The sequence below is a fragment of the Argiope bruennichi genome, chromosome 3 (assembly GCF_947563725.1).
Source record: "Argiope bruennichi chromosome 3, qqArgBrue1.1, whole genome shotgun sequence".
NCBI classification, from domain to species: Eukaryota; Metazoa; Arthropoda; class Arachnida; order Araneae; family Araneidae; genus Argiope; species Argiope bruennichi.
Window position 1 is genome coordinate 90698074 of NC_079153.1, and position 19176 is coordinate 90717249.

General features: G+C 29.5%; 1 protein-coding gene across 1 annotated transcript in view; it reads right to left on the reverse strand.

The window, feature by feature from the left end:
- Window positions 1-19176, reverse strand: part of LOC129962686 (collagen alpha-3(IV) chain-like) — a 112458-nt gene that overhangs the window by 70925 nt on the left and 22357 nt on the right. The window contains exons 2-3 of the mRNA XM_056076599.1: window positions 3045-3101; window positions 9-143 (exon numbers count right to left, since the gene is read on the reverse strand). Of these exons, the coding sequence (XP_055932574.1) occupies window positions 9-143; window positions 3045-3101 (192 nt within the window). The remainder of the gene's footprint in view (window positions 1-8; window positions 144-3044; window positions 3102-19176) is intronic.

Consider the following 19176-nt stretch of genomic DNA (forward strand, 5'->3'; position numbering starts at 1 on the left):
TCACTTACTCTGATGCCTCTTGGTCCATCTGCCCCTGGATATCCGATATCTCCAGGTCTTCCTCTTTTTCCAGGTGGACCTTCCGGTCCTATTGGCCCTGGATGGCCAGGGGCTCCCGGTAGACCCACTATTCCTAGTGGACCCTAGATATAAAATATTTTTCTATAGCAAAACGAATTTATATTACATAATATCCTAAACGTTACACAATGTGAATATAAGAAATTAAACATTTTGACTGAATGATGTTTTGATTTTGAATGAAAGTCAGGAAAAAGAATTCTCAGATGAATGATAACTTCCGATTTTAAAAAAAAATTCTGATAAATGAATTTTTTTCATCAAACATCTTTGTACCAAACACGGTTATTACACGCCTATCGAGGAAATTGGATCTAAAAACTGCGAGGAACCTTTAAATCGAATTTTATTATATCATTTACATAAAACATTTGAAAAATTATTTCTTCCCTTATTTCTGCCTTACTTATAATAAATGAATTTTTAATATTTTCAAGAGATATATACCAATTAGCACAACTCTCAGATGGTTAACCTAGTTTTCCACTTCACATGATTAAAATAATCCAATTTAAGAAATAAATTGCATTTAAACATAAAACGTTTGTCCTCTTCAACCACATAATTCATTTTAAATCCAGCGGAGAATATCTGGTTATATTAGATAGTGGTATTATCTTTCACCAAATTTGCGGGTTTGTAAGATCTTCTTGTGAATGTCTTGTATTTACTTGACCTAAATATTTTGATGTAATTAGAATTGCATTTGAAGTGAAACCAGACCAAATATTATATCCATATGCGACCACAGCGACTAAAAAAGGTTGAATTTGCTGTGAGTGCATGTATATTGAGATAATGGAAAAGGAAAGGATAAAAGGAAATAATAATAATAATACATGTCTCTGGATTCTTGGAGTCTTCAATTGAATTTATTTTATTATTTATATAATTATAAATAAAAAAAGAATCTAAGAAATATAGAATATTCAAAAAGTTCAAGTAATACAATGGCGGCTCAGGATTTAGACCTTCTGTAACGATAACCAGAACAATTAAAACGCTAAGCGATTATGGATGATTGTTTTGATTGCTTGTGCATTAAGCAAACTTGTCCATTTGCTCTTCAGACTTCCGTTCCTCATAATAACAAAAATAATTAATATCCAACATGTACTTAACTAAAATTTTAAATATATTATTATATGTGTTAATGAATAATGATGCTTGAAAGTGAGGTTAATGAATATTACTAAAATTAATCTCTTGGCGTAATTTAAACGTTTCGTTAATTAAAAAAATATATATAATTGGCTTCATAAGAATTTATTATATATGCGTTCTGATAAAGGATTTGTGAATTTTTCTTTGCATTTTAGTAATCATAAATCTTTCTTTAAAATAATGAGACATTCAGATTTTTTTCTTTCTTTAGATTCTCAGAGATGCATTTTATTTTTTTGCTTAGGGATGCTTAGATTTTAATGATTATGGATGCAAGAATTTTTCTTTACTTAGAAGTGAATAAATTTTTCTTTTCTAGAGAATATGAATCTTCCTTTGCCTAAGAACGCATCCTTCAAATAGGGTGAATGAATTTTTCATTATCTAAGAGCATGCACAATTTTACTTTAGATGGGGGTGAATGAATTTTTCATTGTCTCAGAGCATATATAATTTTATTTTATATTGGGGTGCATAAATTTTTCATTGTCTATCGTCTAAGAGCTTATATAATTTGCTTTACATAGGAGGTGCATGAATTTTTCATTGTATCGGAGCATATATAATTTTATTTTATATTGGGTGCATAAATTTTTCATTGTCTATCGTCTAAGAGATTATATAATTTGCTTTATTTGGGGGTGCATGAATTTTTCATTGTCTCAGAGCATATATAATTTTCTTTTATATTGGGGTGCATGAATTTTTCATTGTCTGTCGTCTAAGAGCTTATATAATTTGCTTTACATGGGGGTGCATGAATTTTTCATTGTATCAGAACATATATAATTTTATTTTATATTGGGGTGCATAAATTTTTCATTGTCTATCGTCTAAGAGATTATATAATTTTATTTTATATTGGGGTGCATAAATTTTTCATTGTCTATCATCTAAGAGATTATATAATTTGCTTTATATGGGGGTGCATGAATTTTTCATTGTCTCGGAGCGTATATAATTTTCTTTTATATTGGGGTGCAGGAATTTTTCATTGTTTATCGTCTAAGAGCTTATATAATTTGCTTTACATGGGGGTGCATGAATTTGTCATTGTCTCAGAGCATATATAATTTTGCTTTACATGGGGATGCATGAATTTTTCTGTGCCTAATGACATATCAATTTGTCCGGAAACGTATTCATTTTTCTTAAGTCACCAGGTATCCTTGCCTCGGCCCAGAGTGATGAACATTCTCTAAAGAAGTATGAAAGCTAAAATTAACATTTAAAATATTTTTGTTACCATATCAATGCTTTATTTCGAAATGTAAGCATTAGTGAGATTTAGTTGAAATAAGTATTAATTTATAAACGTTAGAATATGATCCAATACATTATATTTTATAGAAAAGCACATTTTACCCATTCATCAAATTGATGGGTATTAGAAGATTTTCCTCATTCATTATTTTAGATTATTAAAAAAATAATTAGAAAAAGTTTTCGTATTTGCAATGGAAAGTTAAAATTGGGCCATTTTTTCTCTTAACAGTAAGTTATCGAAGAAGTGATCCAAGATGACTAGAAATAATTTCTTCGTTTTACAGTGACAATTAGTCATGAGTTGGAACATCTTGGAATGGCAATAAAGTTCGGTGAATGTCTGGAAAATTGGGCCAACAAAACTGGCCGAGACATTTGTCAGTACCCGTAGTAAAAAATATGTTCTATAAAATTATTTAAATGAAAAGCTAGATATTTATTCAATAAATTGTTCTATTTAAGGTACGATAAATTCTGTTCCCATGCATGTGTAGTGAATTCTGTAGTAATCAAATGGTAAAAAGAATACTTACAATTGGACCTTTCTCTCCTACACATATACATGGTTGAACAACACATCCTTTGCATGCCTATCAAAGAAAAGAAGAAAATTATGTTGGGAACTATTTATAGAGTGTTAAAAATACTTATGAATAAAAAAAAATTAAAAAACACTACTTTTTTACTAATATATAACCTTAAATGTGACCCTAAAATCGTTAAATATAACCTACAATTTAAATAGAAAGATTACCCATTTTCTGAAAGATATTTCTTAAGTTGTTGCCTTGATATAAGTAAAAATATCTGATTAATAGATAATGCGAGAATAAGGAGTCTAATAGTCTGTAAGTTAGAGATTCATTAGTAAGTCACTCTTAAGGAATTTAGAGGAGAAAAACTTCACTTCCTTTCCAGTATCAACTCAATCTCAGATAGCCATTCATCTGTCGGCAGATCATCGTAGATAATTGCAGAATGTTTGTCAGCAACATAATCGTCATGCATAATTTATAGTGTTTTATATCTATCAATTATGCCTAAAAGATTGCAAAATCAGTTGCTCTTGAAATGGAGCAGATGTTGTGTGTGAACTAGTTAGTTCATTAGTTACTCACAATTATTTTATTGTAATTAACTAATGAATTATATTTGTATATTAAATATATTTGTTGCATACAACCTTTCAAGAGCACGAAGACATGAAAAGCTATTATTGAATATAAAGTTGTGTGTAATTCCGGTTCAGTAAAATTAATTTAGGAGGCTCTTCAAGGGATTGTAGTAAACCTCTAATGAGAGTGAGTTCCTAGTTCAAAATACAATAAACAATTTACTTTAACAGAATAATGGAAGAGTGTAGGTCAACATTTTCAGTTTAGTTTCTCGTATACGAAGTATACATATAAAAAGTATTATAATCGGCAGAAAAGTTGAACACAAAATTTGGAGAATCTCCATGTTCAGTTTTCCCTGAATACGAAAAGCACAGTTTGGAATTATGCCTGTGAACACGGTAACTCAAAACTGCTTTAGGCTAGAAGGACGAAATTTGATTTATGATCTTCTCTCCAAATTTGGAGATGCCTCAGTTTGTAGTGCCCCAGTTAGTAGTACCTCAGTTTGTAGATGCCAAATTTGTAGATGCCTCAGTTTGTAGTGCCTCAGTTAGTAGTACCTCAGTTTGTAGATGCCAAATTTGTAGATATGGTCTTTACACCAAATTGTTAAACTCAAGGAGGTCTGAATTGTGGAGATTCGTCAAACTCTCGAGTTCGAAATTTTTTGACGATTATTTCCCCTTAGTATGCGAAGTAAAGTGAAAAAGGAACCAAATTACACTTTATATCTTGTATTAATTATAACTAAAATATTTAATAGGAAAAGTAATTTTTATCCCTTATATTTTTAATGCAAAAAATTTTATTTTCTGAGCGAAGTGTTGCTAAATTGAGCAATATGAATTTTTCTTAATAAACGATTGTTATGCAATAGAAAAGAAATTAACTGGATTAATATTCCATATTTCAGTTGCATGAGGAAAAATTGTTACCTACTTTGTAGATTTTACTAAGTTTGAGAAATGTATAATATCAAGATGTCCTAAAAGATCATTTACAGACTTTAAACGCAATAGAAACCAAGTCATATTTTTTGCATAAGGTTTCCAACAAATGATTTTTTAACAAGTTAAGATCATTTTTATATGGTTATTTGAATGTAAATGGGGCTGGAGATGCAAAATTGATCATCATAGGAATCTCTGTTAGTGAATTAAGGAAAAGAAAAAGATGATAGGTGGAAAATAGGCCTTATGAAATACAAATTTACTGCAGTAGAAGGACATTGTTTTGTGAATAATTTCAGGCGAATAGAACAGCAAACCCTTTGAAAACTTACTTCAAATGTATACTTCAATGTGATAAATTTAGTACTTCAAATGTATACTTCAATGTGATCAAATTAATACTTCAAATGTATACTTCAATGTGATCAAATTAATACTTCAAATGTATACTTCAATGTGATCAAATTAATACTTCAAATGTATACTTCAATGTGATCAAATTAGTACTTCAAATGTATACTTCAATGTGATCAAATTAGTACTTCAAATGTATACTTCAATGCGATCAAATTAGTACTTCAAATGTATACTTCAATGCGATCAAATTAGTACTTCAAATGTATACTTCAATGCGATCAAATTAGTACTTCAAATGTATACTTCAATGCGATCAATTTAGTACTTCAAATGTATACTTCAATGCGATCAATTTAGTACTTCAAATGTATACTTCAATGCGATCAATTTAGTACTTCAAATGTATACTTCAATGCGATCAATTTAGTACTTCAAATGTATACTTCAATGTGATCAATTTAGTAATTCAAATGTTTGTTATTTATACTGCATTCTGCTTCGCATTGTATTTATCGTTTTACACATGACTTGTAATCTTATTATTTACATGACTGTGATGTAATACCATTACTAATTTAAATTTGTGTTATACTCTTTATCTTTTGTAACCTCCCATTTTACTTAATTCGCTCCTGCAGCAGCCTCTTTGCATTTCCAATAAAATATTCTATTCTAAAAATAACTTATTAATATAAGCTTGACTTTCCTTAAATGTTTTTAAGAAACCATTAGCGACTCTCTGAATACGTTAGAAATTTGAATATAAAAACGTGATATTTTAGATAGCATTCATTGACCTCATTATAAAAAGATCTATAGATATCGGAAAAAATATTTCTTCAATAACTAAATTATCTATTAACTATTATCAGCCTTTTAAAGTCTTTTACCCATTCCGAAAACAATTTGAATCTCCACGAACTTTTATAGGGTAATAAAAGTGTATCATGTCAGGGAAAAGTTTTTTTAAACTCATTAGTATTACTCAGATAGTAATCCTTTTCAATGGAACACAATGCATACTTTAATTAGTTTCGATGACAGCACAGAGCGATGCGATCTTTATGATGTCAACAACTTGAGTAGCGGTGTTTAGTCTGAGACATGGAACTAACTGCTCGAACGATGCTCGAGAAAATCCTTTCACTCTTGCAGCTGCGCTTCGTTTCCGGTTTTTGGTTTGTTTTCTCTTCCGAACTACCCACCTCTTTTTCGAATGAAAGAGAAAAAGTTCTTTGTAGGTCTCTCGCTCAGACACGAGAATTATTTTCTTTGGGCGCTTTTATGAATACCACCCTAAACGCACACGGTACATTCGAAAGAAAAACGATCTTAAAAGACGATCTTTGACCTCCATTATGTTTCACTCTTGTATAAAAACTTAAGTAGCGTTTCTTTCAAAATTTCCGGGAAAATTAAGAAATACATAAAATTTTTTTTAAAAAAATTTGCTGCTAAATATCAAAGTTACTTTTTTTTAAAAAATTGAAGAATTTTTTACTTAAAGTTAGACTAAATTTTCATTCCCCCATATGCAATTAGCATTTACTGTTGAGACAAACAGAAACTTTTTACTTAATTTGTAACAATTCTATGTCTGAAACATTCTTGTAGAATGCCCATGAATTGTTTAACATCGTAGAATACCATGCTTTCTAGTATACTGTATCAAACTTTTCATCATTATTGCTTCATTTTTCTCATCAAAATGGTTTCTATATTTTTAGATTTTTGGAGATTTTTCACATTCCATATTTCATTTCTGTTATAAATTAGCCACTTTTGGAGACCAACTGGTTCAATGGTTTAATGGTTACTAAAAGTTTCAATTAAATATTTAGTGCAACTTGGTCTTAATGGCGTCCTAGTCAAAAGGTTTCAGCTTCAAATTTTGTCAGATACTCATACCATTTGGTTATATACTCATATCTCCCGATTATGCTCCAAAAATGTTCGATGGGATGCATGTCGAGTGATTTAGGTGGTCAGTTCATTCATCGGAATTGTTCAGAATTTTCTTCAAACCATAGTGAACACTTAAGGCCCGGTGACATGACGCACTATCATCAATCAAAATTCCATCATTTTTTGGGTACATGAATTCTATAAATGGTTGCAAGTGGTTTTCAGGTAGCTGAACATAACCATTTCCAGTCAATGATCGGTTCATTTGAATGAGAGTCCATTCCATGTAAAAACAGCCCACACCAATATGGAGCCGCTACCAGCTTGCACAATGTCTTGTTGATAACTTGAGTGTAGGCTTCGTGGCATCTGCATCACACTAACCATACCATCAGCTCTTATCAACTGAAATCTTAAATCTGACCAAGTCACTGTTTTCCAGTCTTCAAGTGTCCTGATATGGTCATGACCCCAGGATACGCGGTATAAGCGATGCCGACTGTTATTTAAGACACTGGAGACGGGTTTCTACTATCATAATCCATTAAAGTCAAATTTCGCCTCATTGTCCTAACGGACACTTCCGTCTTACGTCCCACATTGATTCCTATGATTATTTCGCACACTTCTGCTTGTCTGTTAACACTGACAATTCTACACTGGTTTTGGTCATTAAGTGTAGGCGATCGGTCCCTGGATACATGAATCCATCGGTCCATGGATTGAAGTTATGTATGAATTTAGTAATTTTATGACTCGTACACTCTTGATATTGCGGATCTCAGAATGTTGAATTCCCTCTTGATTTCTGAAATGAAATAACCAATGTGTTTAGCCTCAACTACCATTCCGTTTCAAAGTCTATTAAATCCCGTCATGCGGCCATAATTACATCCAGGGGTGTTTGTGGGACCCCAAAAAATCCCCTGAAACTTTTACGGACTTACTACCGACATTTTGGGGTTTCGAGAAGGGGGGGGGGAGAAATGAAAAATTACGATTATGAAGTATTGAATGACCTAATTATAAAAGTTCAATGAATTACTTTTTTTGCAAAATTAATAACCATTAATTTTGCAAAATTAAGACCTTTCACGTGATCGCACATCTGGTCGAACGAAGTCTCTCCCCTTTTTTTCTGCCGCGCCTACTTGCCGAAAAGAATCCAGAAGAGAATGTCCGAGAACCGGGGGAATGAGTCATAACTCGCAATAAGGAAAGAACAAAAAAGAAGTTTTTTCCCCCTTTTCACGCATTATCACTGCCTTTGGAGAAAGAAAGAAAAAGTTTTCACCACACACACTGACCTTGCGTTTTCTGCTTTCAAAGCAAAAAAAATTACCCAGATCAAAATAAATAATTCATTATTATTCCTACTTTCTTTTGAACGACGATCCCCGGAATTTCCGGGTATCGAAGTTCAAAATCCCCGGAATTCCGGGGTGGTTTCCCCGGAGCACAAACACCCCTGTACATCAGAAATCTTTACACATGAATCATACAGGGGTTTTATTTGAGTATAAATAAAACCCCTGCAACGCACTGCCCATTTATACATTTTGTATGCGATACTATTGCTATCTGTATATTTGTATCTTGCATGACTTTTGTTACCTCTGTGCATAATGATTAAACAACTTATTTCTCAGATTCTAATTATATTGTGCAAATAATGAACTGTTTTAGAATCTTCTAAATAACAGGTTTCTTACAAGCAATAATTTTTTAAACCGAAGATATAGTAAGTAAAATAAATACTTTTTTTAGTAAAAATGTTTTTGATTTGAATTTTCAATTCAATTTTATATTTGCCCGACAAATTTCTTTTGAAACTGTCTCCACATTACTCGTGAGAGTTGGCAATGGTAAAAGGATGCACTAATTAACACATGTGGAAAGGGAATATTTAAAAAAATGTTATGTCTTCATAACTACTTTGTTTTCATTCAGTTTCAGGATTAAGAAACCGCTAATGTCATGCTTAACAATAAAAGATACTATACTTAAGTGTATTCATGGATTAAAAAAATACGCCCAGTAAACGTGCACTGGCAAAAGGTATTTGCTATGATGAAGTACATTCAGCTGTGTAGTAAACAGTTCTACATCTCTACAGTTCTGTTTAGTTAGATTAACATCCTGATTTGAAGTAATACAAGGGTTGCTTCTGGATTTTATCTCGATTGTTTGAATCTTCGTTAGATGATGAGAATCCAAACTGGAATTCTGCGAACAAGGCGCCATCTCTTTGCACAAGTGGTATTTGTATCTTTTAGTTTGAAAAGAACATATTGAGAAAATCGAAACGAAAAATTAAAGTACAGATTTATATTTTAAGTTAATTTAAATTTAGCTTAAAATATAAATCTGTTTTAATAGAAGAGAAAGGAGTTATCGCCATTATGTTGTAGAACATGACAAATAAGTTACTGAGCAATTCTGTGAGAGCGAATTACTTTTATTTAAAAAATAAAAAATGTCGCGCTGATGTAGAATTTGAAGGTAACTATAAACTTTATGCTTACAAATGTTTTAAGTTTAAATTCTTACAGGTCTGTTAAAAAAAATTGATTTTAAACTAGCCTGAGTCGTTCCATCGAAATTTTTTTGTACACTCTAATAAAAATGTTATCCCACTCATCCCGCTTTAAACTGTGGACCTTGAGCAGAGCCGCGAACGCTGGGAGGGTTCAAATTTTTGATTTCGGAGTCGATCACGTGAAACTTGTGTAGTATTTTATGATGAAAACCGAATATAGTATATTTTAGACGCCAATTTTTTTGATCGATTGGAACCAAACTTCAACAGACAGCTACAGCTGTAGTCATAAGAACAAAAACGAAATTATTTCAGAACTGCGTTTTCGTATTATCTAGTTTACACACATTAGAAACTTCTAGTTTAGTGAAATGATCAGTATTTGGTCCAAATTGTGATAAACTTTAGACACTAAAACATTGCACCAAATTTTCTTTTCATTAGTTAATGCGTTTTTTGAGCTATCGCGTTTATATGCTTGCAAAAATGCAGACCGACAGACGGTTAACCCCTTAAAAGGTTTCGTTCCAAATTGGATGCGGATTTATAAGTAGATATTAAAACTGTATATGAAATTTTAAATATCTAATTCTTTACTTTTTGTAGTTATCGTGTTTACTTGTTCTTGGACAGTTAGGGAAAACTTATTTCTTTTTAATGGATTTAGTTCATAATATATAAATTTAAAATAAAGAAATCATACAATATTTCATTTGTCTGGCGGGCTCACAGTGTTTGAGTTATCTTATTCACGGATAGACACGCAAAGAGAAAGGTAGACAAATATTCTTTGGGACTCTCGAGAGATCTGAAATGTACAGATTTATGGTAAAATTGAATTATAGTGTGCACCCTGCTGCGCCAACAATGCCAAGTCACCAATAAAGATGACGCACAAAATAAACAAATACTTCCGCGGGACAGTTACGGTTACCATTTCCCGCCATATAATTAGGACTTTTACTGATAAGTATTTTTTTTCCATACTGCCCGGTGCAAGGCACCGGGCAGAATTTTTTAACTTAAAAAAAACAACATCCTACGGCTTCGCTAGCAGCGTGAGTGGGAACCTAGTAGCTACGCTAGCACACTGAACATAAGGACTGTGTGGATAACAGAAACAGTACATAACCAAAAGAAAAGAAAGAACGGAGAAAGAAGGAATCAGAACATTCTCCATACAAAATTTCAAACAAACATACTTTACTTCATCAACTCGGAAAAAAATATATTCCACTCATTCTTTATCCATTCTGCCGGTTCGATATCAAACCATTATCAATAGAAAATTTCAAACAAGCATCCTTTCTTAACTTCATCAACTCGTAAAATATATATATATATATATATTACTCACCCTTTATCCATTCAACAGGTTCTAAATACTCCCGTAACAAACTATGAAGAACAAATTATGAAGAAATAACAAATTATGAAGAAAACCAACATTCATAACAAATTATGAAGAAAACCAACCGTTAGAACATCAAAAGAATTACGAGAACTACGAAAATTCCATTGCAGCTGTCTTTAAAAGTGAGAATGCAGACGATTTTTTAAAGCGTATACTGACAATAAAAAATTGCAAAAGAATAAATATTTTCTGTTCGTATTCACATTAAAAAAAAAAAAAGAAGAAGAAAATAACTTTTAATTATAAGCTTAACTTTCTTTATATAATAAATATTAATTATAATAAAGAACAAAATTAAAATCTTTAATCGATATATTTTTTTAATATTTTTAATTTAAGATTTTTCATAATATAGTTGTAGTTTATGTACAACTCAACCATAGCAAAAAGTAATAAACAAAACAGCATTAGGGCTGCTAGAAGAGCATTCCGATGGGTTGTAATATTGGCGACAAACTAGGGGGCATACTATTCTTCAATTTATCCTTATCTCGTTTACACACTTTAGAAACTTCTAGTTCAGCGAAATGATCAGTATTTCGTCCAAATTGTGATATACTTTAGACACTAAACATTGCACCAAATTTCCTTTTCATTAGTTAATGCATTTTTGAGTTATCGCGTTTATATGCTTGCGAAAATTCAGACCAACAGACGGTTAGCTCCTTAAAAGATTTAATTCCAAATTTGATGCAGATTTATAAGTAGATATTAAAGCTGCATATGAAATTTTAAATATATAACTCTTTACTTTTTGTAGTTATCGTGTTTACGTGTTCTTGGACAGTCAGGAAAACTTATTTTCTTTTAATGGATTTAGTTCATAATCTATAGATTTAAAATAAAGAAATCGTACAAAATTTCATTTGCCTGGCTGGCTCACAGTGTTTGAGTTATCATATTCATAGATAGACACGCAAAGAGAAAGGTAGACAAATATTTTTTGGGACTCTCGACATAGACAGATTTATCATAAGCTCTAGGACCGAATTATTTGATAATAATTATAATTTCATATTTCTTTTATATCAGATATACATGATTGATAAGATCTCGAGTCACACCTGATATACAGGTATGTCTTTGTCCAGTTCCATCGGGACAAAAAAATATTCATAGAACATTTTTAAAAAATATATATTTAAGCTAACAAAAGAACGATCAATGTGTCGGAATCTCAAAGTAAATAAAACAATATCGAATATCTATAATACTTTAAAGATTCCTTTTAATGCTAAAATGAATTGGAATGAATCTGTACTAAAGTTAAGCGAAATACTAACGAGTGATGTGTTAAAGATTTGTAAAGGCGTCTTTTTTATTTCAGATTAAAGATTCATAATTTCAACATATTTTTATAAGTTATGACACCACGCCATTAATACATTATGTCATTCATTTTTGAAGCAAGAAACGTACGCTAAATAACTTAGCTATAAATAGGTTTTATAAAATAGAAATTTTCCACATTGTACAACTTTTAACACAAAGAGATCAAGACTTTACATTTTTTTTGTTATTATATTGTGGTTTAAGGAGTGAATAAACGTGACAGTTTGGCTAATGCAGGACCTCTGATCATTTAAAAAATGATTCTAATAAACGAGACAAATATAAAAAAAATATCATGCAAATTGATTACGATACTGAATTATTATTGTTTATTAAATGAGGACACACACACACACAAGGTAGCTCAAAAAAGCGAAACAAGGGCTTATTTCCTCACAAATTGAACTTAGAAGTATATTTCCCAATATTTCATTAAATAAGATGGGAAATTGCATGAATAAATTACTGCATACATTTGAAAACAAATTTTTATACGATCGTTAAGATGCAGTAACTAAATTAGAAATAAATATTAAATTTAAATACAAAAATGGAACAAGAAAAAGAAATGACGAATCCGGCCTGAAGATTTTTTCAAGGGTCACCCTCAGGCAAGGATTCAAACGAGGGATTGTTTTCTGTGCGGGGTCTGACTTTCGTCCAAATATTGACCCCTCATGATCCGAAAATCCCAAGAAGCTGAGGTTTTGGAGTTAATTAGTATCATAAATCAAAGGCAATAAATTACATAATAATAAGCAAAATATTATTTCAATTGAATCTAAGCAAGACCACAATAAAATTGAATCAAACCAAACTACTAAAAGACCATTAAATCATAAAATGAAAAATACCAATAAAATATAAAAGAAAAGCACATACCAGCTAAAAGTAAAAACTCCAAAAATTTTAGGAAGAAAATAAGCTATCAAAGCAGACCCACAACGTTAATTCAACTTTCCCGCGTTTAAAACTGAATACGCCTATAACGTTTGGTGTCTCGTCATCATAAGAAATAAATTGATCGATATCAGCGCCATCTATTGAGTTAAGAAACAAAAACAAAAAAAACTAGAAAGCATTAGTAGTTTGTGAAGAAATTGAATATGTTAGAAAATAGATAAACCTTCTGTTAGTAAAATTTTTATATTGCAAAAGCTTTTGGTAAAACATCAGTCTGTTATTAAAATTTTTATATTGCAAAAGCTTTTGGTAAAACATCAGTCTGTTATTAAAATTTTTATATTGCAAAAGCTTTTGGTAAAACATCAGTAACTAAGTTTTTAATGAGATTGTTTGTTGTTCAATATAAGAAATTTTGTTATTTCAATTTTTTTAATCCTATTAAATTGTAAAAAAAATCAAATATTTGAAAACTTTAGAGTTTAAAATAGAATGGTAATTACAAGTTTAATTACTTTGAAGTTAAATTCATCCCTTTTATCGTAAATATCTACTAATTTTTTTTAAATTAGAAATTTCTATTTTTAAATGCAGATAGGTACCTTTGTGTTGACTTCCGTTTGTTTCAGTTAAACTTAAATTTTTTGGATAACAATCAATAACAACATTAGCATTATCTATGTGCTACAAATATAAATCATCAATATATCTCCAACTGTTTATTAAATTATGTTTAATTAATTTTTTTTTACAGCAGTGTAGCAAAGCGAACTTTTTCAAGTTTTTAGCCAATATTTTTCTACATTACTATGAGAAAAAAATAATAATTAAACATTTAAAATCTGAAATAATATTTTGCTTATAATTGTATAATTCATTGACTTTGATTTATGATACTCATTCTTATCTTCAAAACCTCAATTTCTTGGGATTTTTCGGGTCACGAGGGGTCAATACTTGGTCGAAAGACCGATTCCTCACAGAAAAAAATCCCTAGTTTGAATCCCTGCCTGAAAGTGACCTTTGAAAAAGTCTTCAGGCAGGATTCATCATTAATTTCTTTTTTGTTCCATTTTTGCATTTAATATTTATTTCTAATTTGGATTAGTTCATTTATGTTTTAGATTTAGCAGCATTAGCGCTCTCTAAATACAATGTATCTCTGTATCTCTAGTATCTCAAAGTATCTCTAGTTTTGATTCAGAAAATATTAACTTTTAATTTAATTTCATAACGATTGCTTTTTTTTGGTTGATAGTTTCTTAAGGTGCAGTAACTCATTTTAGCGTAAAAAAAGTCAATCAGTAAATTGTTTCTCTTACATTCAGCTATGCATCTTTAAAATTTTATTCTTCGATCTACAAAATTTGCAGAGATGTTAAAATACAAATTTGAGTTTAACCATTTTTTTGTTATCCAAGGTTAATATACTAATAAAAATAGATTATTAAAAGGAAGGAATCAAAAAATAATAATGTATTTTTTTAAAAAAAATTTAGATTATAAAAAATTCTCAAATAATATATTAAATGAAATGTTTGGGAAACTTTTCATAATGAAATTTTCGACACCTATACTAAACTCATACTTCTAACAATGCTACTTTATACGTGATACTGTATTAGGAATACATACTACATAAATCAACAACATTTCATAACATTTCTTTGCACTGAAATATGTCATCTTTTAGGAATTGTTAATATTATACACACAACTGCGAGCAAATAATTTTCTTTTTCTTTTCGGAATTCCATCAATTTTCTAAGATGCCTTAAGTGTTCAATTTCCTAAATTTATTAAGTCGATATTACAACTATCGACTAATCAATGCCGATAATAGTATGCCTGATTAGTAAATTTATTTTAAGTCCTGATGATAGAACCAAGTCATGAACATTGACGCATATGGCAGTTTTTCTATATTGAATAAGTTTGCATTTCTAAAATATACATTCTCCTCTATATTTGTGATTAACTTTTCTATATTTAGAAATAAAATAATCTCTGCAAATTTTGTAGATTGAAATGTAAAAATTTGTGAATGTATAGATGAATGGAAGAAAAATATTTTGTTAATTAGCATTTTCTCATTACAGAAGATATACAAAAATTTATTATTTTCTTTTTATCTTTATCCAGTACAGAGGCCAAAATATTTATATTGCCAAAATTTATAAAAAAGAGAAATAAATGCTTGTTCCATTTTTTTGAGATTCTTTGTGTATAGCAAAATTTTCAAAGGAGAATTCTTCAAAAGATATTCTTTTAATGGTTATAATTTGTTCCTTTTTTTGATAGATGAATGAACTACTTGTTTGATAAAAATTACACTTTCTACTTCATGTAAATTTGTAATTGGAAGCCTTTTTCAAAGTGCAATATTAAGAGAAATAAATGCTTAATACATTTTTTTAAATACTTTGTGTATAGCAAAATTTGTAAGAGAGAATTCTTCAACAGATACTTTTGTTAAAGATTAGAATTAGTTCCTTTTTTTAAAGATAAATGAATTACTTGTTAGATAAAATTCAGGACAATCCAGAATATTCTATTCGAATTTAAGACGAAACAAGGATATTTTTTTCAATCCAAAGCAACATTTTTAAAAATTGAATATTCCGGCTAATTTTTATCTTTTAATCATTTATATACTAATACAATTTTAGAATCTGAATTAAAATTAGTTCAAACAATATTAATTATTGGGAGCAAAAAATATTTATCTGCACAAGTGCAAATAAATAGTTAAAAAACGCATATCTTTCGAGAGATGTACGGCTGAGACTACACTGAGGTATTTTTACCCGCGATTCGATCATGCGGATGAACACAGATACCTCTTTTTGCAGGATGCAGCATCTGGTGAGGTAAGAATCCCGAAGGCCGAAGCGTAAACAGAGCAACGCGCTGAGGACAGACAGACACCAAGCCGCGTTGAAACAAAGAGTTCTTTCAATAATGAAGATGTCTAAAAATGTAGTTCTTTTCAAGACGTCTCTTAAAAGTCTTGAATGATTCAGTGTGCGTTGAATTAGAGGACACTTGAGATTTTATTAATTGGTATCAAAACATTAAATTAATTATAGGTATCGAGATAGATATATTCAGTAAAATGTGCAATTTGTATATACTGTAAGTTTAAACTTTTTTAAAGTTATATGCGTATATAAGATCTCCAAGTTAAATGAGATGAACAGGAAAAAAAAAAGTCTTTTTAGTATTTGTTTCATTTATAATTGTTTTTTTAAACAGTAGTTATAAGGTGCGTTTCATCATGGCATTTTGACAAAATCTTTTCTAAGAGTTAAAAAGTATCAAAATGAATAATGGAACAAATTATTTGAATTTATTCTTTCCTGTTACGAACACCTTTTTATTGAGGAAGATCATGCATGAGTGGTAAATAAGAATTTCAACTTGAGATTTTGATGAAATTAAATTTTTCAGGGTAAAATTTTTGAAATAGGATAAAATCTAAATTTGAAATGTTTTTTTTTTCGATCCATTTCAATATAATTGTTAAAATATATTTTCTTATTTTGAAATTAAAAAAAACTAAATATCATATTTATTTATGAACTTTTATTAATATTTTATTAATACGAACTGAATTATTAATATTTTATTAATATGAACTGAATTATTAATATTTTATTAATATGAACTGAATTATTAATATTTTATTAATATGAACTGAATATTTAAAAAATTCTATAAAGGATTTGCAAGGAAAAAATACGAATAATATCTGAATCAGACAAGTTCAGAGGAGAATGACAAATTAATTTTTACTGAAGTAAAATTTCATTTATGATTTGCAGATTTTAAAAAACAATTATATATTCAGGTTGCAGAAATTAGTGCCCACAGAACAGAATTTAATTGTCCATGAGTATGGATATGAGGATCTTAACCCCTTGACTAGCCTGTAAATCTAAAGATAAAATAAATACTTATTAAAAATGTAAAGAAGACAAACAAAATATTTAAGAAAATTCCCCTGCGAGGGTTTTTTTTTCTTTTTCTAGAAAATAGCAAATATTAGAATTCTTCGAAAAATTCAGCCTCGAGATATCGACCCAATTCTCAATTTATACCTCCCTAAGAGGAAGAAAAAAATTTTTTGAAGTTAGTCTATCTGTTTGTGAGCATAACTCAAAACATGAACTCACATGACAAATGAAATAATACGGATCTGTATAGCAAAATTAGAATTCTTTCAAATTTGGTCTGTTAATGCAGGTCATGTATTAACTGTTTCTGCCTGGTCATGTAGTAGTAATTCGAAAGTACGAAAAGCTTGTCAAATGAAATTTTATATATAATTTTTAATAATAAATATTTTTATTATATAATAATATAAAATACAATAAATTTTTTATCGAATTTTGGGTAAAATCCTTGGGTTAGTAGTACTCTTTGGGTACTCTTCGTGTACATATGAAGGTCATTATTCAAAAATACAAACTGAGTGGACTAATTTTCATGTGTGTGAAATGTGATTTATGAAAATTGCAAATATAAATGATTGATAAATTGTATTCTTGATTTTCTTCACTATACAGTGAAGCTAAGCAGCAGAAGCTGCCATATTATGGAACTATACGTGAAAGTCGAGAGGAGAACCTCGGGTAGATTTTCAACTAAGAAAACTAGGCAGTTTCCTGAAACTGCCTAGTTTAAAAGGCAATGAAAGGGGTCAAAAAATGAATAAAATTTAACTTAAAAAGTTACAAAAATAAAGATGAATTAAAAAATGCTAGTAGCCAATTTGGAAATAAAAAAAAGTTTCCTTGAGTTATAAAATATTAGGACTGTAATGTTTGTTTACCCTAAATGTCTAAAATCATTAATATATGAATTAAATTATAATCAATTCCTTATTTATAATATATTGGAATATTAATTATTAATTAATTAAGTCTTGTAAAATAATAATTTTTAATATTATATTTGCTTGGAATGTATTAGTTTCCAATGAGTTAGCATAGTAATTAATTGCTTTGACTTGTAAGTAAAGAAATTAGTAACTAAAAATTATAGATAATTTTTCAAGAATTTATTTATTACTGTAATTTTTTCCCCATAATATAGATTTAGTAAATAAAGAAAAAAATATATTAAAGTAGGCAAAACTAAGCCAAAAATATCTGAAATTAAATAAACTATTAGGATTTTGAATAAGCTAAAAGTTTGCAAAAAGTTGAAACTTAATTGATCAATTATTAAAAGGGAGCTCTCATAATCTGTATTGCATTAAATGCTTAAATCCACCAACGAAGAAAACATTCTTCGCGCTGGTTGCTTCTACTTAAAATGTTTTCTTTTGTGAAATTTAGCTATTTATTGTAATTTATTGTAACAGGAATGATATATTACACAATTTTTTAGGATTTGAATGGATTGAATGAACCACAAGAAATAAAATCTTTAGCTCAGAAGGTGAATATTTTTTCGTTTGGAATTGAATTGGATTGTGCCTATTCATTCATTTTTCCTATTCATTTCTTTGATAAATACTAAAGAAATATTGTAAAGATTATCAAAATTACAATGGTGCATTATTTCATTCCGAAAATTCGTCCAAGTAGAATGAAATTATTTCCATTATTCCACAGAAACTTCTAATATGTATGTATACGAAAACAAATTTAGCAGTTGCGTGGCTGAATATAAGAAACTTGTTGAAATTTTAAATTTCGATTTATTTCACTACGGGAGGCATTTTAGACACAAGAAGCGATAATAAAACTGACGCCGTTTACATAGCGATACCAGTGCAGAAAAGACCGAATTTTTCCCCTTCAATGCTTTTATTATGAGATTTTGATAGGGATTTCTTATCATGTGTCGATTAAGCAATGGAATTTTAGGTATCTTTAAAAGAATATTCTAAGCTTTAAGAAATTTTATCCCTTCACTCTGAGTGTGAGAAAATATTGAGACCGGCAGTTTTATTGAACGCGTGCAGAATTAATTAAATAAAAAGTGGGAGTTGGATCAGGAAATGAGAAAACTTTTTAGAACGAAATTAATATGGTTAAATTAAGATAAAATTAGGAAATTAATTAGAATTTAAATTATATTAAAAAGTATCATTATATATATATATATATATATATGTGTGTGTGTGTGTGTGTGTGT